This window comes from Lacerta agilis, chromosome 12 (assembly GCF_009819535.1).
Source record: "Lacerta agilis isolate rLacAgi1 chromosome 12, rLacAgi1.pri, whole genome shotgun sequence".
Classification (NCBI taxonomy): Eukaryota; Metazoa; Chordata; class Lepidosauria; order Squamata; family Lacertidae; genus Lacerta; species Lacerta agilis.
Window position 1 is genome coordinate 10616641 of NC_046323.1, and position 22966 is coordinate 10639606.

General features: G+C 43.6%; 1 protein-coding gene across 1 annotated transcript; it reads right to left on the bottom strand.

Moving 5' to 3' along the window:
• Positions 1 to 1856: 1856 nt before the first annotated feature.
• On the bottom strand, positions 1857 to 22804 carry KIAA1143 (KIAA1143 ortholog). Its single transcript, XM_033165416.1, has 3 exons — positions 22660 to 22804; positions 12987 to 13140; positions 1857 to 2740 (listed from the first exon to the last, which is right to left on the bottom strand). The coding sequence occupies exons 1-3, from the start codon at positions 22765 to 22767 to the stop codon at positions 2535 to 2537; spliced, it is 468 nt and encodes a 155-aa protein (XP_033021307.1). The 5' UTR covers positions 22768 to 22804; the 3' UTR covers positions 1857 to 2534.
• Positions 22805 to 22966: the final 162 nt, after the last annotated feature.

The following is a 22966-nucleotide window of genomic DNA, read 5'->3' on the forward strand; positions in this document are numbered from 1 at the left end:
CATTTCTGTGTAGAAAACAGAGTCCAGAGGATTTCTGGCGCACTTCCAGTTCCTCGGAGAGTACATTTATTCATTGGTTAAGCAGGCAAACAGCTATACACTACGGTGATCAGCATAAACAATATCTGATACAGTCACATCCCAGAAACACAGAATTCTCATTGCCCTTTTTTATTTCTGGAAGTGCACATTAGTTTTCCTTTTAGTTTAGCAACAGATGGAAGTCCACAATCATGCATATACCCCACCCGCACATTTCATCCCACTCCAAATAACCCCACCCACTTCTTCAGCCTGAATCTAAACTGTTTTCTCTCTGATAGAACTCCTCCATCCTTTCTTCGCTCCTTTCAGCATGCCATCTTCCATCTCTCTCAAATCCAGGCACAGTCTCTTACCACGACCTGCAGGCCAAACCTTCTTTTAGACCAAAGATTCTGCTCCATCAACTGTCCCTTATTACTGTACCCTTATTACTTTCAACCCTGCTGAAAAGGGGAAATGGCAGTGGAACCAACCAGGAAGTGCCTGTATATGTAAGCTCCATTTTAGCCAAATCCAAGGGCAGTTCATATAAACTATTTATTTATTATTTGTCTGCATTAGCTGTTTCTGTAATTGTGGTACAGTGGTACCTCGGGTTCTCGAATGTAATCCTTTCCGGAAGACCGTTCAACTTCTGAAACGTTCGAAAAACCGAGGCGCAAAGGGCTGGCTGCAAGTTCAATTGGAAAAAAATGGAAACACATTCAGCTTCTGAGGCGTGTTCAAAAACAGAAGCAATTACTTCCGGGTTTTCGGCGTTCGAAGACCGAAATGTTTGGCTTCCGAGACGCTCAAAAACCGAGCTACCACTGTATCTTGGGGAAGCTGCACTTCAGGAAGATGCATTCCAATACACAAGCTGATCTGCAGAAAGATGGAGCTACTCTTTGGTTCATAAACTACCCAAAAAATTAGTCACTATTTCTGTCCAGAGGACACCCGGACACAGAGGGTCTCCTCTTCACCATGCTCTATTCTACCAAGTATGTGAGGATGTGTCACATTGTCAGGAGGAGGATTTGCACATGGCGATGTTATGTGTTGCTGTAGCCCTGGGATATCAGGAGGGGAAGCAAAGGCAGTTGCTACCATCAGCCATTCAGCTGTTGCAGTAGTTTGATGTATCACCACAGTGGCCATGGCGAGACAGGCACCAATGATGATAATTCTGCACCTCCACTCTTAAGAATCTAGGAACTTCCAGTGATATGTGGTGCCGACTACATGCAGATATATACACCCACAAATCCCATATGGGAAGATGCCTGCCATAAGATATATTTTCTGAATATCATAGTTGGCATAACCCTGCTGAACGACCTTAACTCTGTAACTGGGTGATGTCCCCTTCTCTGGATTAGTGAAATGAACTGAGGAAGACGTGTTGCCACTCCACATGGGACATTTGCACATGCTGAGTAGCTTCACAGTCTACTCCAAGGGGAAAGGGTGCTATGCTAAGACACATGGGGAAGGAGGAAGTGCAACTCAATGGTATAACCATAGTTTGTACTCTTAGTTATCAGAGATGATGTGAGGTCATATAAGAAAGAAGTGGGCTGTATCTAAGCATCTGTCCCGAATGCTTTAGAAACAGGATATCCTTTCTTAAGACTCATAGTGAGACTGGATAATCCATTCATTGGGGTCTTTTCAGTCTCCATATGTTCGGAGCCTCTGTTACGTTCTAGATTAAAGGATAATCATTTACAATTTGGGGAAAATACTGCTAAGAAAGTTTTAAGATATAGGCTGGGGAGAAACAGTTTTATTCTCTCAAGAACAGTGGGTAAAAACTCAATCACAGAAAATAATTTCACGCAGCCGTTTAATCGTGGCATTAAAATATCAGCTACACTAAAAACAGCTGTTGCACCCAGCAACATCGGACCAGCTCCTTGATGAAGCTTTACATTGTTAATCCGGCTACATGTTTTGTAGCAACACACAATCCATTCCTGGTTACAGAACACACTGAACTTCCAAATATTTTTCCGCTAAAGGACACTCTGCGGCAGGGTTTCTTCTTTTGAAATCAATATGCCCAGTGTGATCAGAATCCCAGCAATTCTTTCGGTCCTTTGAGATACGACAGACAGCTTTGCCAAAGCAACATTATACATTTTTAGTCCACAGTAAACAGGCCTTACATTCCTCTGTTTGGGTAATCAGGTGTAATTGAGTAAATATGCACATACAGATGCCATCGTTTGACGCTAAATTCTTGTGGAAACAAAATAAGAGGAATGGTTGGCAGATAAATCTCTCTGAAAATTTATATGTGCACCAATAAAGATTCCATTATGTGGAATATTAAACTTGTACGGATTTCATTTTTTTCCGTAGTTTCGTTCAAAGATCTTTCATGACTATAGATGTGCATTCAAATAAAATTAAAAGTCCCATTCTGTGTCTGTTTCCATGGTGCGCTCAGCTCAGCTCAACTTTCTGCCTGTGAGGAAAAACTGTATGTCTATCCAAATCTGCTCCTAATCATCACTCTCGTCTTCATCAAATGAAAGCAAGCTGCTATTTTTTACTTGCTTGGTTGTATTTTGGGAGACTGGAGAAATCCTCTTTGTCTCTTTTCTCTTCTTACTTGATGTGGCCGTCAAACCGGAGTATTTCTCTTCTGACGAACGCTTGGGAGGTTTCCTAAACATAATCTTTCCATCTCCAGATTCAGCTTCTTCATCTAGGGTAAGAATGAAAATAGCGCTTTATGTGCACACTCTCACACCTCCACTTTCCCACCTTCTGAGTTTCAAAAAAGTATGATAATCCTATCGGATATCTCAAGTATCCTGGGAAAAGGCTGCAGTAGTGCAGAATCTTATTCTGCAGTATCTTCAGACAAAGGCTGAGAGACACCACGATCTGAAACTCTGGAGAGCCACTGCAGACAATATTAAAATGAAGCAATGGTCTAAGCCAGGGACGTCCAACAGGTAGATCGTGATCTACCGGTAGATCACTGGACGTCTGTGGTAGATCACTGGTAGATCCCCTAAAAAATGATCAACATTTTAGCCCTTCACCCCCCCCAAAAAAACAGGGTGTTCCTCCTGCCTCAGAAAAGCTCAACAACTCTGACATGAACCCCTAAACAATGGGCCTTCCTCCTCCTTAAAAAAAGCTTAAAGGGGGTAAATCACTGCCACATTTTAACTCTGTGAATAGATCGTAGTCTCTTCAGAGTTGGCCACCCCTGGTCTAAGCCATTATAAGGTAGCCTTCTGTCTTTCTCAATATTATTTTTTCTAAATACCCCCCCCCCCATTCTGTCTTAGTTTCACTGTATGTGGTGGAAGTCATAACAAGGTCAGGTTGGCCCAGTAATATGTTGATCTGAGCTACTACAATGAAATTTCTCAAAATTTCATATATGAAAGCCCAGGATCACCTGACTTCAAAATTAGCCAGAGTGGAAGAAATCTGATGCAACTATTTGAAGGAAACTGGCAAACGTTACAAAGAATCTTCCTAACTCATGTAGTACTGTATATTCTGGCGTATAAGACTACTTTTTAATCCAGGAAAATCTTCTCAAAAGTCGGGGGTCGTCTTATACGCCGGGTTGAGAATCTGCAGTCGAGTATATCTCAAACTCTATATTTTAACTGGAAAAGTTGGGGGTCGTCTTATACGCCCAGTTGTCTTATACGCCGGAAAATACGGTAGGTAATTTCTACCCAAACAGTAATTTGGGTAGAATGTTCATTTTGACCACAGATATACGTCTCCAGAAAGTTAATTTCAGCTTGCTCCACGTCTCCATATTCTTTTTGATATCCGTCCAGACTTTAGAGTAATTATCTTCGTATAAATTTATATTTTTGGTAGTTATCCAAATTCCCAGATATTTTATCTTTTGGCATATCTTAAGCTTTGTTAATTTTTCATTTTTTTCCTTATCTTCTGGTAATAATTTTTTTTGCCATCAGTTTAGTCTTACTTATATTCAATTTGAATCCAGCAACCTTTCCAAAAGTGTCAATTATGTCCAATATTTTTATTAAGCTTTCTCTAGGGTTTTCAGATGTTATCATTAAATCATCTGCAAACACCCACAGTTTGTAAGTGTTCTTCCCTATTGTTATACCCTTAATATTCTTTTCTTCTCTGATTTTCCTATTTAATACCTCCATCACTAAAAGAAAAATAAGTGGAGAAATAATGATAATAAAGGATTATTTTGAATTTTTTTAAAAAAATGCCCAGTTGTTTTATACGCCGGGAAATACGGTAGGTAAGCACACAGTTAACGTGAAACAGTATTCATAAATTAAAAATAAAAATAAAACAACCCTAAACTTGAAAGTTTCCTTATTTTTTCAGGTACTATCAGTATGGATGGTATCCAACCAAGCTTAATTACTATGAGTAAGAGCAGACCCACTGAAATGAAGGACTGCCTCTTGCCCGATTTGATGTCAGACTCTGACCTGGAAGGCTAGAGTTCAAATCCCCAACTGGCCATGAATTTCACTGGGTGACCTTGGGCCAGTCACTGCCTCTCAGCCTAGCCTACACCACAGGGTTGTTGTGGGGTTAAAAGTGGAGGAGGAGAACAATGTACGCCACCTTGAGCTCGTTGGAGAAAAGGGTGGGGTATAAATGCAATTAATAAATAAAATAATATAGTTACCGCAGACAAGGAAGGGAATCTTGAGTATGTAAAGGAAGGACAGAATATAGGCCATTCTCAACAGCCAAATCATGGTCTGGTCAACACATTTAAACTAAGTCATTGTACACATGCAAGGAGTATAACCTACCAAATCCCGCAGCACAGCTTAGGTGAAACCAGCAATGAAATAAATGGTGGTTGCATAAGAGGCACTGACTGATGGATTGCAACCATGATACGTAAAGGGTATCATAATGCAGTATGTGAATGCTGGTAAATGTTGCTTGAGGAAGTCAATGAAGACAAACTCTAGAGACTAGTAATGTGTGAGATGAAGATCATCGGCAAGATTGAAGCACCTCAAAACTGTTTTGCTAGGTATGAAAGCTAGTGTCATGAATCACAAGCAAAGCCTTACGCTGAGATGGCCTGCAATTTTGATCATTTATAGGTGGCGGAGCGTTGAAAGAAAAATCTAAGCTTCTCCTCGGCAACACATTTTTCTTAACTAAGTAACAGAATGTTTTAAAAATCAATTTTCTAATAGAAACTTGCCAGAAACACTGTGGTTGATTGATCTTCATTTAATAACTTACTCTGTGCCCTTGCAACACCATTATCTTGAGATTTATAGTAAGCCACAGCTGTGATGGTACATGGTACCTTTTCCATCAAGGCTGTCATGGAAAGCAGTGCAAAGGTGGATTCAATAGGAACAAAGTGGAGTATAGAATGCACTCCTGTCATAACAATTGCACTATTTAAAACCAGTTCTGGGATCCAAGCCCAACTCATCTATGTATTTTAAGAGTTTTGCATTCAGACCTCAGCAAAGACAAGAGCTGGTTCCCCATTACTGCTCCGACGCCGCTGCCTTTTTCAATTAAATAAGGCAGAACAGGTAGGGCAGGAGCGAGCTGGACTGATGTTCTCTCTTTCTCTCTGCTCTCCCGTACAAGGTCTCGTTTTATGGCTTACTACCCATGGACTGGCCAAGACTACCATTCCGTTACTTGTCTGCATTGACAGCTGCCAGAACTTCAAACAAAATTAATGGTACAGCACAGCAACTATGGCCTCTCCCAGCAATGGGAGAGAGTGGCTGACTCCGAGGGCTGGCAGGAAGAGCAGGTGATGAACAGAAAGTTGACTCAAAAGAAAGCTCATGATCAGGGTGGATTTGATTTAAATCAAATCAAATCAATTTAAATCACTAGTCAGTAAGACTTGATTTAAATCTTTCTTTCTTTTTTACAGAACGACTCATACTTGCTGGTTTAATCTTAATATTTACAACCAGATGAAGGTTTCATTTTTGGAATAATAAATTTTCAGAGTAGTTTTTACAGTTATATCAAAATTTACTTATTTGGTTGTACTATTAGAAATACATAGATGGATAATTATGAAATTCCTGTGAGATTAAATAAGTTAACTGTTTATATTTGGACAACTTTTCTGCTGTACTTTACTGGAAGGTGAAAAATAATCATTTCCTTAATAACAATTTAAACAATTTATTTAACTAAAACAAGAACATTATAGCATATGTATCCATGTTTGTTAAGTGATGTGGTTAAACAATTAAAAAAACTTAAAACAAATCCTTATTTCCTGATGAATAGCCTTTGGACTATAATGAAACTTAAATAGAAAACTACCTTTAGAAATATTTTTTCCTCCAAAAGCATTTTATTTTAAACATCTGATTTAAATTTTTAAAAAATCCGATTTAAATTTTAAAAAATCCGATTCTTTTAAAAAATAACATTAATTTTTATCCACCCGGCTCATGATTGCAGAAGATGCAGAGCAGACAGACATCAATGCCTGAGGGGGCGTTCATCATTTTGGGATAGTGATTTTCCTCTAGATCAGGGATGTCCATCCGGTCGATCGCAATCTACATTGGGTCTTCCTCTCCCCAAAAAGCTCAACAACCAGTGGCGGAGGAAGCCTCTCCACCGCCTGGGGTGGCGGAGCGGAGGCACCCCCATGGGGGCGGAGTGTCACGACGCACGTCGGCTGCACTATGGAATTTCCGGGCATGCGTAGGGCAGCCGGGCTAGCACTGCTGCTCCTGCGGCGAGTGAGCGGTGGGTTGTGGGGCTGCCCCAGCCGTACTGCTTTACGGATGGGGCAGCCCCATGACCTGCCGCTCGCTCGGTCACTGTGGGAGCAGCAGCGTCAACTCAGATGCATTACGCAATCGCATGCTCAGAATTTCTGGGCATGCGTAGTGCATTCGGGCCGGCGCTGCTGCTCCCGTGGGGAGTCTGCGAGCGAGTGGCGGCTTGTGGGGCCGCCCTGTCCGTCCGTAAAGAAGCACGGATGGGGTGCCGGGCGGCGGGAGGGGCCGGAGAGTGTCACCCCCCTGCCCTGGAACCTGGGGCGCCCCGCCCTTCCTATGCCACTGTCAACAACTTTGGTGAATACAATGGGTAGATCCCTGCCAGTTGTTTTTTTTTGTGGGAATAGATCACAGTCTCTTGAAAACTGGACACCCCTGCTCTAGATCATATGGCGGTGTGTTAATTAAAGTGGCACTGAGAGAGGGTCGATCTTTCTGATGATGTGGAAATCAGAGGGACTAGTATAAATATGCTGTAACAATGTTTTTAATTAAACACACACACACACACACAATCAGACCTTGACTCATAGATTATCTACAGAAGAAAAGAAAACCTGCCAGCAGGTAGAGATGAGAGAACTAGGATAGGATACGATGGCTCACGGAGATCAAGGCCTTTCAATCAACAACACCAACCAATTTTGGGAGCCCTTGAGTCCGCTCCACATTGTCAGCAGTGGTGAACCGGGAAATAAATCAGCGAGGAATGACTACAGGTAAAGTCTTATGCAAGCAGTTTGCAGGAAGAATGAGAAAGAGAAGATGAAGTCCTAAATCAGCTTGGCTAACTTGTTGAAGGAAAGCAAGTTTGATTTGTGAGGGCCTGCAAAAAAAGGAAGAAAAAAAGGATACTTTTCCTTTAGCTAGGAACAAAATACATCTCACCCATTCTGAGATATAAGAGTGATGGATTTCACTGCATCCTATAGTTGGGCCAATGACCTCCAGAAACTGATGAGCTATCTATCTTTGAAAAGTTCAGAGAGGGATTTGTAAAAGAAACAAATGCTGTTAGAAGCCTGACAAAAGCCAAAGCCAGGAATTTGAGAGGAATTGCTTTTTATCGAAAGTGGCAACACAACCTTTGGCTACATACAAGATACTACACAAACACAATAAACGTAACCGGCTGTGTTATAACTCAAATAAAGTCTGTTATTTACTGTGTCATATTAGCATATCAACAAAGATGAGACATACAGTTTTAACTGAAGGACCAGAAGACCCAGTGTATAATTGTCTCTCCAATCAGCTCTTAAAAGACGAGTTCAAACATATATTAAAGTCTATTCCACATGCGTTGGAACATGTAGTCCAAAACAAACCATACATGGGTGTTGTAATTCCACAAAACAGAAGTCCATTCCACATGCATTTGTTCATGTAGTCCAAATGTAGTTCTACAAGACAAAAGTTCTGTTTTGTGGAATTACAACACCCATATATGGTTTGTTTTGGACTACATGTTCCAACGCATGTGGAATAGACTTTAATATACCGGTATGTTTGAACTCTCTTTTAAGAGCTGATTGGAGAGGCAATTTATCCACTGGGTCTTCTGGTCCTTCAGTTAAAACTGTATGTCTCATCTTTGTTGATATGCTAATATGACACAGTAAACAACAGACATTATTTGAGTTATAACACAGCCGGTTACGTTTATTGTGTTTGTGTTTTACTGAAAGTGAGCTGACAGTTGTAGGCCGGTGAATGGTTTGGTTTTACAGAAATGAAGCAGAAGTTAATTTTGACAGAAAGTGAAATAAAACATTAATAACATTAAAACTCTAAGATTAACAGATCAGCACAGCTAAGACTGCCCAGGAAGAACGTATTTGGCACAAACAAGGAAACAAATGTTTTAAAAATAGCTGGCAATGTTACTGGGGACAATGCTAAACAAGTGACGTTGTTTAAAATCCTTTAAATAAATACTGTTTGTGTCATTGCTGTGGTCCTGGACTAAGAACCTTCAGAGGCTGAACAGCGCTTCTAAGGAAGAATCTTACTAGTTTCCTGGTTCTTCCCAAATACAGTCCCCCGCCTTGGATTTTGAACCCTGGCCACAAAAACCTGGAGAAGTTCCAGATGATGGGGAACTAACTTCATATTCCTCCAGTGATTAAGAGAGCCTTGGAGAAAGCTTCCTGAGAAATGATATAGAATGAAACGAAAAGGATGTTCAAAATAACTTTTGTAAAATAAATTTTAAAAACCCAGAAGCTTTTTTTGGGGGAATTATAGGGACAGAACTACCTAAATTGTATAGAAATTTATTTATGTATACTACTACAGCAGCAAGAATGCTACTTGCCCAAAAGTGGGAAGGTAAACAGCATTTCCATGCGCTGCTCTGGTTCGCCAGAAGCAGCTTTGTCATGCTGGCCACATGGCCTGGAAGCTGTACGCCAGCTCCCTCGGCCAATAACGCGAGATGAGCGCCGCAACCCCAGAGTCGGACACGACTGGTCCTAATGGTCAGGGGTCCCTTTACCTTTACTGTTAGATTGCAAAGGCATCTATACAATCCCCAGTTTCCACAATGCTGTGCAGAACTTAAGAGACACAGCACAGAGCTCAGTTTCTTTCTCCACGATGGAGTCCCATATTAAACGGAGCTTTCTTCCAGGCTTCCTTTGCATGCTAGCAATTCAAGACGGAAGCGGGAAAGCTATACAGTATAGTTCTGTCACCATGGCAGGGCTGAGGGCTCATCAACATGATCTTTACTCACTAAAGGCAGAACACTGGATAGCTTAACTGCAAACCTTTTGGCTTTCTCTGGCACCAACTGTACGTGTTCCTCTAGCCACTTATTCAGAAAGGCTTCGCTCTAATGTTCCCACCGCTATGGTACCTCACAATTCTCAGGCCACCGGCATCGTTAAACTAAATATGTCTCTCTTTTTCTCCCCTGAAAAAAAGTGTTGAAATAAAGAGCGATGAAAACCAATCTATTGCCCCAGTGTTGAAAGTCAAGTGGTACATAAGGTTATATAAATAACAGCAAGTCAGGAAGGCTGCCCATCAGCTACACGTCAGCACAAACTCACAAAGTGCTAAAGCAGCACTTTGGGATGTAGAAAGTGTACTTTGATGCCCTAGCAGATAATGTGTGGCATATGGCTTAAAAAAAAGAACTAAACAAGAGAGAGAGAGAGAGAGAGAGAGAGAGAGAGAAACCAAGCAAATTGAACAAGACTAGAATAATATTACAATTTGAATGAGTAAGGACACTCGCTGCCAAGTTTTTGGACTTGTGCATACATTACAATGTCCCAGAGGCCAGATGTACTAGAAAAGGAGCAGAAAAAAATCAATTCTAGAGATTATAATGAATACATGAAAAAGGCATTATACACCAATTACCATTTTCTGCTCCTATGAAATTTTATCTCAGAAAAAAATTACCTTTGACAGGACAGTAATTCTCTCTAGGATTCAAGCGGAAGGCTTACAGAAAAATACTGCGCAGAAACAGACTTAAGCTCTTTTCATTTTTAGAAACTAATTTAGCTTCTAACAATAAATTAAGGTTAAGTGAAAATATTTAGATTGTGGCTAAAAACAATTCTGTTAGGAGAGATTTGCTTTTTCCTCTGAAGAAATGTGGTTGATGGAATCACTGCCAAACTGATGTTTGTGTGTTTCTGTTTATCTCCTTTGTGTGCATAGATAGATATACCGATAGACAGACAGACAGACAGACAGACAGACAGACAGACAGACATTATTATAAGCATCTGGGGTGTATGGGGTGTTAGGGGAAAGGTGGTACCTCTGGTGGGGGGCACATCGTGCTCGTTCTGGGGTAGTTTGTCCACCTTTGGTCCCCACCCCGCACTCAGCTCTCACCTGTGGCTCCTAGAAGCTGTCAGCATGTGACAGCAGCCACACGCTGGGAACAGCTTTGACTGGATGGCTAAACCAGGTGAGAGTAGCCGATGGGTCCCTTTGTGAGTTAGGGACTTCCCCTAACTTCCCTGGACAAGACCAAGAGCGGGTCCAAATGGTCAAGAAGGCAGTTTCTGCGCATGCTGTAGAGGGAAGTGAGGGGCAGATGGGGTTTGTCAATCGGGCAGGTACACCATCTGATCGTAAACCTTCACTGCCTTGTGGCTGTACACAATTGTGAGAACAGCTTCAGAAGTAAACCCTGAGGATGGTGTCTTGTACACCTCTTTCCACCAACTCCTGCAGCCAAGCTGGTGCCAAATGTATTAGTCTGCTTTCCTTTGGACCACATCAGCGAGGCTGGACAAGGGGTGTCTCGTCATCTAGGCCAGTGTTTTCCAACCGGGGGCTCCAGGATATTCCATGGGGGGCACAGGTGAAAATCACGTAAAGGGGGGGCACAGCATGAGGCTAGGGGACCACAGAGGGAAGTGAGAAGTGAAAGGGGGGAAATCGATTTTGTTTGTTTTTTAATTCCTGATCGGCTGGCTATCCACTTGGCAATCACAAGCAGGTAAGCGGGCAGGCCACCAGGGCCTACTGCTCCTTTTGCCATGCATGTTTTCTTTGAGCAGTCCTGGTTTGTTTCCGGCAGGAGGGGGCGACCACTGAGACTCCCATTTTGACCAGTAGAGCCTGCGATCCAGAACCCCCAGGTCAGGTTAAGTGCAGTGGTGGGGCGACAATGGGTAGGGCTGGGTGAGCCGGAGCTGCTTGATAAGATCTTTTTGCACCAGGTCAGTGAGGACCACTTGTCTTTAAAAATTCTCCCGTATATACAGGACTCCCTGTGCGCCTTTTGGACTGTATATGTAGGTTTCCCCCTCAGTGTCAAATAACTGAGGTCAAATAAGTGTTTACTTTTTGTAATACATGGAAGATGGATCTCCCTCGGAGGGTCCTTGGCTCTCCTTCCTTGGAGATTTCTAAGCAGAGGTTGGATGGCCATCTGTCATGGATGCTTTAGCCGAGTTTCCTACGTTGCAGGGGGTTGCACTAGAAAGATGACCCTTGGGGTCCCTTCCAGCTCTGTGATTCTATGTTTTTCTGCTTCAGCAATATTTTATTATTTTCCTATCATTTTATGTAATTGCATTTTGTATAAATTATTTTAAAAAATTAAATAAAACATGTTCTATTTACAAACAAAACATTTAAATAGCTACCTTTCTACCAGCAGGATGGGGGGGGCATGGGCGTAGCCAGGATTTTTGTGAGCGGGGCAGAACCTCAGATTTGTATTTTTTTGTTGATTTTTACTTATTGTGGGCAGTTGCCCTCCCTTGGCCACGCCCATGGGGGGGCCACAAGAAGAAAACGAGTTCAGAAAGGGGCCATGGTTGGAAAACGGTTTGTAAACACTAATCTAGGCAGCCCAGGACCTCCATACACACTGCCCAGGTTTGCATCTTAGAGAAGCCACTTCGGAGCTGCTATCGCAGCAAAAACAATGCAGGAGGCAGGAGTTACAAGTTATCGGTCTCTGCAGCCACAGCGAGTGCTGTGACTCTCCAGCTGTTTGACTTCACCCGGGGAAGCGCACTCCATTGTCCCTCGAGACAGAAGGATGCCAACAGTAAGCAGTTGCCTTAAACACGGTTGTGCCTTTCTGTCGCTTTGCCGTGGCTGTCACACTTGTGCTGTTTAGTTCCACCTTGCACCTCTAACCTTATTAGAGAGAGAAAGCATACCCAAAGGAGCCCCTAGAGAAGGGATCGGCAAGGTTTACCTTGCCTGGGCTGGTTCATTCCCGTGGAGATCCCTCCGTGGGCCGGATCGTGTCTGCACAGACGCGATTTCCGGTGTCTGCCACGGAAGCAAGTCTCCGCTGCGCAAGTTTAGCATAGCGCACGGGTACTCGCCGAGCGGGAGGCTAGGTTCAGGGGCGGGTCATGGGCTGTTTAAACAACCCCCGTGAGCCACCTGTGGCCCACGGGCTGCAGGTTGCCAACCCCTGCCCTAGAGAGATAAAGCAGCTGTAATGCAGAAAGGAGAAAGGCAGCGACTTGCACTGGCAAACCAGGGAAATGGGAAATGGTGGCAGTACTGGAAGATCAACGCAGAGGGAGTGCTAGGGAAAGGGGCAATAAGGAATCAAAGTGAGCAGAGGAGGGGGTTGGATAAGCATTGTATCCAAAGTAACTGACAAATTAGAAGGCTGCTTGATAGAAACTGTCCTTCTGCTTAGTAAAGAACGCTGAACTCAGTATTTACAAAACGTACCTGTGGTTTTGGGAGTCTCTTTAACCTCCTTTTTAATCTTCATCACTTCTTCAGCACTCAGGTCCCCTTTTTTCAAAACAATCACCTGTGGCTGTTCATCCTCTTTGTCACTTCCATCGTCATCGTCATCAGCAGCAGCCGGGAGCTGTTCTCTCTGGAAGAAAGGAGGAAAGCTAAGCTACTCAGATGGTCATTCCTGAAATAATTTTAAGGTAAGAGAAGGAAGATTAGCAGTCATCTACTACCCTCTGACCAGTTCTTTTGGGTTAAGGAAAAGACAAAACAATAATCGGAATCAGCAGAACATGAAATTATAAAATGTCAGGAAGACGGCTGGCTGGAACATCTTCTCTCTGTCATCTTCTATGTCAGGACTGGAGACATTGTTGGACTGCAACTCCCATCACCCCTAGCTATCATGGCCAATGATCAGGGTTGAACAGATTTGTAGTTCTGGAGCACTTGGTGTGTGTGTGTGTGTGTGTGTGTGTGTGTGTGTGTGTCAAAAGTTCCTGAGTCCTGTTCTTTCTGAAGGGTCTTCTTTTATATAGTAAAATAATTCTAATAACAACTACATCACCTGAATCCCACACATCATTTGGTTTTATTGTATGAATGCTCCTCTATGGCAAACCATGCATTTAATTATGTACTATGTCCAGCAAGTAAGAAGCCAATAATTTTCTAATAAAAAGAAAAGGAAAGAAAACGAAACTTTCTGACAGTAACAGTCAGTGCAGTCTGGTGTTGGTTAAACATGAAACGGCATTCAGGTCCTACCTCTGCCGTGAAGTTAGCCTGTGGACAAACTGCACCTTCACTGCCTCAGTTCATTTTTCAGTTGTCGATTGGGATAAATAGTGACCTGCCGTTCTAGGTTTTGCTGAGATAAAACATAAAGGCCCAATCCTAAACAGGAGTAATTCCAATTGAGCGGGTATTGAGGATTGCTGTTTAAAGGACTTTTGAACCATGTCACTCTTGTGCCTAATCCTAGCCATTTTCACTGGAAAGTCTGACAGGAATCAATGTATTTTTTCCCTAGGTAAATATGCTTAGGATTGCAGCATTAATTGCAAAGTAGTAGGCAAAAGATGGACGCGGGTGGCGCTGTGGGTTAAACCACAGAGCCTAGGGCTTGCCGATCAGAAGGTCGGCGGTTTGAATCCCCGCAACGGGGTGAGCTCCCGTTGCTCGGTCCCTGCCCCTGCCAACCTAGCAGTTCGAAAGCACGTCAAAGTGCAAGTAGATAAATAGGGACCGCTCTGGTGGGAAGGTTAACGCCGTTTCCGTGCACTGCTCTGGTTCGCCAGAAGCGGCTTAGTCATGCTGGCCACATGACCCGGAAGCTGTACGCCGGCTCCCTCGGCCAGTACAGCGAGATGAGCGCCGCAACCCCAGAGTTGTCGACGACTGGACCTAACGGTATGTTCTTGAGCTGGTTTACAGCTACAGATTCCAAAAATCTTACACAAAACTTGCTTCCAGTTATCAGCTAGAATCAAAAGGTAGAATCCAACTGGTGCCGTTGCACTAATACAAGACCTTTGGATCGAGACGCCTCCACTAACAGAATAGGACAGGTGATCTTTGCTGATTTTTACGCTCTACAACCATGAGATTCTACTGTTATGAGAGAGGAAGAGAACCTTTTTCTATCCACTTTCTCCTTGCCATGCGTAATTTTATAAAATTCTACCACGTTCACCTCTTAGTCACCCAAAATGCTGCTACCTTTACTCACAGGGGAGTTGCTCCATTCTCTTGATCATTTGGCACCCTTTTCTGAATCTTTTCCAGCTCTACAGTATCTTTTTTGAAGTGAGGTGACCAGAACTACTGTACCCCGTGTATTTGAAATGCAGTCACACCACAAATTTATATAGTGGCATTAGGATATCAACAGCTTTCTTTTTCCAATTCTTTCTTAGCAATTCATAACATGGAATTTGCCTTTTTCACAGTTGCCGCACCCAGGGCTAACATTTTCATGGAGCTATCCACTACAACCCCAAGGTCTCATATTCCTGTCAGCGCCAGCTCAGATCCTGTAAGTGTATATATATGCCCTTCCGGGATCCCAATGGGAATCCACCCGATCTTTCTGGAATCCAGTCTAGATGTGTGATTTTCAAAGACAGCTTATACCTAAAGCAACTCAAATGCTTTCAGATTTCTGTGAAGTGCAACTAGTCAGTCAGCTTACATCTAAAATACAAAATGTGACAGCTTTTTATCTACGCAAAGCAACCCAGCTTGAAGGTTTGTACTGCTTCTCATTTCTGCAGCCCCAGAACACTCACCAGCGCAGGCAGAATAGGAAAACAATCAAACCTACGAGACATCAAATGCAGAGCTACAAATGGGTTTCCATCACACTGCATGAAACTGTCAGAGAAGCGTTGCTACTAAGGACAAATGGAAATATTACTTTTTCTGCTCTTTATCATACTCTGCTGCCTTTCCCCCTTTGACAATTTGTTCATTAAGAAAGGATCTTGTCTGTTTTGTCCAAACTAAACCTGCTATCTATCTATCTATCTATCTATCTACCGTATATACCCAAATATAAGCCGACCCGAATATAAACCGAAGCACCTAATTTTCCCACAAAAACCTGGGAAAGCTTATTGACTCAAGTATAAGCCGGTTCACCTTTGCCGCTGTGGAGGAGGAGGAGGAACGAGCAGCCCGAAAGCAGCCCTTTGGGCTGCTCCTTCCTCTTCCTCCTTTGCCAAGTTTGCATTTATGTGAGCAGTTCAGGAATGGAACAAGCTGCCTGGGGAGAGTAAAGAACCGCTGTTCTTGTACGCTTCTTAAGGAATGGTTGACTGGGGAGAGCGGGTGGCAGCACGAGCGGAGAGAAAGGGCTTCTTTCTCGCCGCCCCCACCACCCGCCTCACTCAAGTATAAGCCGAGGGCAGCTTTTTCAGCACAAAAAATGTGCTGAAAAACTAGGCTTATACTCAAGTATATACAGTATCTATCTATCTATCTACGGTATCCATCTATCTTGTATACGGCCCTTCATCATCTATCTATCTATCCGTCTATCTATCTATCTTGTATATGGCCCTTTACCTGTAGATTTCAAGGCAGTTCACAACATAAAATTACATTATAAAAAACACAAAATACATAATTAAAAGAACAAAACAAAACAAATAACCCCCTCTCACAAAACACATTCAAAAGGGCATCATATGTCAATCAGTCACAGGCCTGGTTGAAGAGGAATGTTTTTGCCTGGTACTGTATAATGAGGCTGCCAGCTGAACCTCCCTGAGGAGAGCATTCCACAAATGGGGAGCCACTGCAGAAAAGGTCCGTCTTGCAAAAGGGCATGGCTGGAAGGCAGGCTAGAGCCCTGAACAGGAGCATTCCATACGCCAACGTCTTGCTGCAAGCTCCACCTGCAAAATACTATTTGTTAGATTTTTGTCCTGCCAAGGCAGCGTGTATAGGGTTCCCATAAGGTCTGCTCTGCGACTAGACCCAGACCTGATTAGCATCAGCAAGACTACTGCATGGCTTGAGTCTTTTGGACTTTGCTTTTGGATAGAGAGAATAATTGTATGCTAATTCACATAGACATAGAATCATAAAATTGGAAGAGATCCTAATGATCAGACCAACCCCCTGGCAAGGCAGGAATATGCGGCTTTCATTTATGGGGATCGAACCTGCAACCTTGGAATTATCAGCACCACACTCTAACCAAGTAAGTGATCCATGCTCTGTCCACACAGTGTGTGTGTGGGGGGGTATGTAACTATACTTTAAAAAGCCCACAGGGGAGGGGAGGCAAACCCACCCACCCAATCTTTACTCCCCTGTTCTCTGCTGCTTAAAGCTGCCCCTCCCTGCCTGGCTCCAATACTGGCAAGGAAAGCCACTTCCGCCTTAAGGAGGATGTGGGGTTGTGGGCTTCACAACCTCCCCACGTGCGCGGGGGAGGGGGGAGGCCAGCCCTGAGCGACTGGGGGATTCCTGACTACGTCATGCCCCTGGCCGGCCAATCGGGTTGGTCAGGGTGTGTGGCCTGCCCCATAAAGGCAGGATGCAGCCGGGGATCTCCCTCCTTTTTCGCCTTCCAGCTCTTCCGGTTTTCCCACCCTCCCGCCCTTTAAGGTTTCTTTCTTTGACTTCGGTTGGTCACCGCTGAGGGTAGGAATTTTTCCACTTGGCAAACTGGCACCAGCCACTTGGTTTTTCGCCTACCTTGTAGCAATTCATCACAACTTTCAGGGTATTGGTGGTTAGGCATTTGAATAGTTCTGTAGATGGAAAGAGGAGGTAGCGCCATCACCTGCCCCGCATATTGAAGGGTAGCCCGTTAAAGGATTCTGGGGGGCGTGGCCCTGTCCGAAGCCTAGGGAGGTTAGGGCCTAAGGCACGCCCCCTATCGGTGACCCCGGGGGAGCTCCTAGATGATGTGCATCAGCAGGACTCCCCCTACTGGTGGCTAACCCTTTCCGGACTTCCAGCGGAGTCAGATATAGTCGGTTAGATCCAATGCCTAAGCCAATACCGCTCATCACCTGTAACCAATAAAGTTGTAGCCTTTTTTAGCCCATTAACCTTAAATAATTGTGTCATGTGTCATTATTTCTACCTGGGGGGAGGGGTCTGGAATTCGCCACGCAAAAACTACGTAAAGCAGAGGAGCATGGCAGGGTAAGGCTGAGTGTGGGGTGGGCAAGTTTCACTCTCCTCTGCCAACATGCTCCTTTTAAGGGTAAAAAGTTAACTCCTACCCCTTCTTTATAGCCAAAGGGGCAGTCACGTGTTTAATAAATAGGCACAAATCTGGGGTGGCTCCAATGTTTTTTTATTTGGCTTTAATTTATTTATCAACTGCTTCACAACCAAACCAGCATGGTATACGTCTACAATCGTACAATTATTAATTTCTAGAATGATTTCAGTGGAAGCCTTCTTCAACAGCCTAAATATTAAAAATATGGAATGCTTCGTGAATTTGTGTGTCACCCTCATACAGAGCGAGAGAGGCCTATAGAGATTCAATACAACAAGCTTATTTGCATGCACTCTAGAGCTGGGCAAGAGCAGTGGGGCTTTTCATATCTGTTTTGGGACTGTGTCTCACTCACACGAACCACTTTCAAAGCTCAGTCTTCACCCACTTCTTTCGCAAACAGCTGGTGGCGCAATGCCCAAGGGCTGCTATGTCAAGAGAGACAAAGAGCCTGGCTATGCATGCAAATCTGACACAGGCACTTCTCTGGGTTTAGGACCAATTGTTTGAAGCGGTGATGCTTCTGAAGGCCAGTTGCTGGAAATCCCAAGTGGAGAGAGGACTGCTGTGCTCAAGTCATGCTTTGGGGATTATCACAGGCATCTGGTTGGCTACTGTGAATGATGGATGAGATGCTGTGTTAGAAACTAGGACAGAAAAGGTAGGTGCCAAATGGCTTTGGGGGTCTGGGTTGTGGGCGCCAAAACAGAATGTCTAGTCGCCATTGGGGGGGGGGCCGGCAACACTTTTTATTTATTATTTTGATAAGCATGAACTAAGATGCAATTCACATTAAGTGACAAATTGCTAATATCACATTTTAGCACAAATTGTTAACACATGTTTAATTTGGTGTTTACAATAAAAATATTGGTTCCAAACTTCAGTTTTGAAAACTGCTCTTTATTGTTAAACGCCCTAACATATTGTCTATCCTTAATATATACTTTGAGGCTTCAAAGCACATACATTTCAGTAATCCTTGAGTGTCAGCCAGCCGCAAAAAGTGGCACCCAGACTTTTTGAGGTGCTCGCAAATGGAGAATCTTTAGGTGCAAAATGCTCCTGGAGCCCTGCTAATTTCGAACCCTGATGAGATGGGCCATTAGTACAATCCCGCAAGCTATTCTTATGTTCCTATTTAAATCGTAGGCATTTAGGGTGTGCTTTTTGGGGGGGAAGGGGGGAATCCACCTATAACTTCTGTTATCAAATGAAGCACAGGTTAAGGGTTTGACACCAGATCAAAAGCCAGCAATGCCATTCCATGCGTGCTAGTTTGGGATCGTTGGTCAAAGTGGCCATTTATGCTGCAGAGTGTGAGAAGTAAGATTAATTCAGTTTAGCTTGCACTCCCTCTGCTGTTTGTTTCTGCAAAAATAGCACACCAGACATTGTGATCAGATCCTTCCTTTCTCAAGAAAGCAGGTCTTTTCCTATCCCCATCTCTTTCTTGCACACACTGATGGATCCACCCTGGCTAAAGAATAAAAAATGCATTTGGGAGTGAAAGATTTAGGATCTCATTAGTTAGGATGTTCCCTAAGAGAAGAGAACAGAATGCAGGGGGAGAAAGATACTCCAGGGAAAGAAAGTTATTTAAGGGGGGATTTTTATGCAAATAAAAAATCAAGGAAAGGCATTCATTCACATGATCAGACCCCACATTTGATTTCCCTGTCAAAGAGTAATCAGGAAGAACTGTGCCAAATTCTGGGAGAGAAGAAAGAAGCAGCAGTGTCTCTGCGTTGCTTATTTCATTTATCCCAAACCAGAAATGGGCAGTGACAAATAGCAGATACAAAATATCCAAAAATGTCTCTCCTGTTTCCAAAGTAAAACATTATGGAAGGCTACCAAAGTAACAGACTTATCCAAATTTCAAATATTTATAGCCAACAAAAAGCAGCACTGCGTACGAATAAATATGTGTACAGATCTAGATAAAGGTAGTCAGTCTGGATTGGTTAAGACAAGTGTATGGGATTTTAGGGCCCATACTCAAGATAAGGCGTTACTAATACACATTCAATTAACAGCATCAACTATCAACTTGCAATCAGAATGGTTAAAAATCTGAGTCTTTACCACCATTTCACTGTGCCTTAAATTAGCTGCATGATGCACAGAAAATAAAACTTTCTGCAACATAGAAAGGTGCAAGCTGTTCCTGATTAATTTTGCAAGAATTTAATAGTAACAGTAAGAAAATACCTTTATTAAAACTAACCTTAAAAAGATCACAAAGTGACCAACCCTTCATAAGACCAGATGTTAAGCACATAAACAAATTAACAGGAGTGGAGGAAAGAGAAAATAGAAATTAATGTTGGGTCTAGATTCAGTAAAATTAAATTGGATTCCCCTGAATTTGTATTATTTTTTACATGGGATTCCACATACCACCATCCTGAAGCTACCATTTGCATGGGATTCCCCCAATCAAATCATAGATTTGATCCATGGATTTCACCATTAACACAATGGATCTGGAGTGACTATGGTGAAAAAAACGTGTAAGACCTCCTCATGAACATGCATGAGTTCACATGGATTTCCCACACAATCATAATCAAATTAGGAATCACATCCACTGTCCAGACTGCACTGCAAGAATCATGAATGAGATGCAAGAATCATGAATGATATGCAAACTAATGCAATCATGTCACCAAAACTTGAATGTGAGGCACATCTTCTCAGCATGCTGCCAAAAAAACCAACCCAGCATCAAATTACATTTGAGACCGTATTTTATAAATGCTATGGTTTCTGGCAGCATCCCCATGCCTCAAAACCATGTGCCACCATAGAGGCAGTGTGAAGTACTGGGTCTGTAACTTTTATGTTACAATCCATGGGCACAAATGTGTTCTATGACTGGATAGCAGTTTTGTAGGCATCTCAGGTACAGTGGAACTTCGGTTGTCGAACATAATCCATTCTGGAAGACCGTTCCACTTCCGAAACGTTCGACAACTGAGGCGCAAAGGGCGGTTGGCAAAGTCAATGGAGAAAAAAGGGGGGAAAACTCCCCAGAAGCCGTTCGACTTCTGAAAAGCATTAAAAAACAGAAGCAATTACTTCTGGGTTTTCGGACTTCGGGTTCCGAAATATTCAGCTTCCGAGATGCTTGAAAATCGAGGTTCCACTGCATGAATCTAGAGCAGACTTTCTCAATCTTTCTCAGATGTTTTTGGCCCACAACTCCCATCATCCCTAGGTAGCAGGACCACTGGTCAGGGATGATGGGAGTTGTAGGCCAAAAACATCCGGGGACCCAAAGTTAAGAAAGACTGATCTAGAGGGTCCCTATGGATCGATGTTCCTGTGATTTATATTCATGATTTTAATATTGCAATCAATGGGCATGACTGTGACCTGTGATTCAGTGGTGGATTTGATATTATCCCATGTGAAGACCCAGATGATCCATGCCTTGGATCTGTGTCTTCTTTCTATGGGGTTGGGTGAGAGCTGTGACATACATTTTTACGGTGCAGTCCTATACTGTATGAATGCGACCCATGGATTCCTTGCAAAAGTCATGATGGCCCATGGGAGCCACACTTTGCATTTTTGGCACCATGGTGGTGCTAGCTTGCCCTGGATCTATGGATTTCACTAAGCAACCTAAGCAGAGGTTGAATGACAGTCTTGTCACAGATGCTTTTTTAAAAACAAGATTCCTGCATATCAGGGGGTTGGACTAGAATATCCTCAGGGGTTCCCTCCATCTCTACAATAATATGATTCTATGGAAGACACCAATATAAGCTTTAACTTGATGGGGTGGGGGGAAGAGCCTGTGTAAAAACCATGCAAATCCATGAAGATATTTTTTTTTCTAGAGCCAGTCTTGCAAGGCAGGATGAAAAAGCTCTTATCTGCAACTTGCCAATCTTTTTAAGCTCATTTGCTCACTTTTAGGCGACCCCAATGAAGGAAGTGAACTGCTATTATTTCTGGGGGGTTTCACCTATCGGACCAAGCCAGCTACCTGCCACTTCTGCCAGCCATTCAAAGCAGGGTTGCCACCTGTCCTGTATAATACAGGATTGTCCCTTATTTCAATGTAAACAACTATCTGACTTTTAAAAGATACCTGAAGATCATGTTTTAAATATTCTGTTGGGAGCCACCCAGATTGGCTGGGGAGACCCAGCCATATAGGCGGGGTATAAATAATAAATTATTACTATTATTACTTATTATAATTATAATTATTATCAGTTTTTTGGGGGGGGTGCAAACCCCTAAACATTTTGTGAATCTAAGTTTGGCCTCATTAAGGGGCAGTATTTCAATATGAGTAGGAAAATGAGAGTACCCCTAAACATTTTTTTAGAAAAAATGCACTATTCATAATAATAGTAATAATAATACCACTACATCCTGTATTGATACAGTTTTGTCCTGTATTTCAGCTCTTCTCTCTATCTTTGCCAAGTTAGGCATCCCTAACTTGTTAAGCAGAGGATCCCTAACCAAGGATCCAAGTTAGGGACCCACTCCAAACGCATGTGTTTGAAACGATGTGCGAAAGGCCATGTATTCAAGCTTTGGGTCTCTCCAAATTGTGGCAATTCCAGAGGGGCCATCCTGTTAGGCAAAGCTTTGAAGTCACTTCAGCACCAGATTGGTGTGTGTGTGTGTGTGTGTGTGGAATCGCCTTTTGCCAGAACAGAGGCGGCAACCCTAATTCGAAGCCGGGCAGAGCACGAGACCCTGATGCTCAAGGTCGTGGGTTCGATTTCCACTCTGGGGAAAATATTCCTGCGCTGACTATAGACGAGTTCCGTGGGCCCTTCGGCTTCTATGAAGCGCGGAAGCCCGGACACCAGGGCGACCCACTCCCCGCCTTTCCCCGCCTGGCCAGGGAAGTGCCCCGGGGCGGGCGCTCGTCGCCGTTACCTTGGTGTCCACCGTGGGCCCCTCCCGGTAGCCGACTCGCGCCTTGAAGCGGCTCAGGAAGGCGGGCTCGGCCGGAGGCACGTACGAAACCTGGTTCTTTTTGCTCATGGTGGCGGAAGCCGTCGCCGCCGCCGAGGTAAACCAAGGCGTGCGTTAACGCCGAGCGGCGGCGCGTCACGTCACGCCGACGCCCCGCCCACCGCGCTCTCCGCCATCTTTCTTTCCGTTCCCGAACTCTCTCCCCGTATCACGTGACGGAGGCTTTCCTTTTCTCCCCCCCCCCTCAATGGCTGCCCCCGCGGAAGCT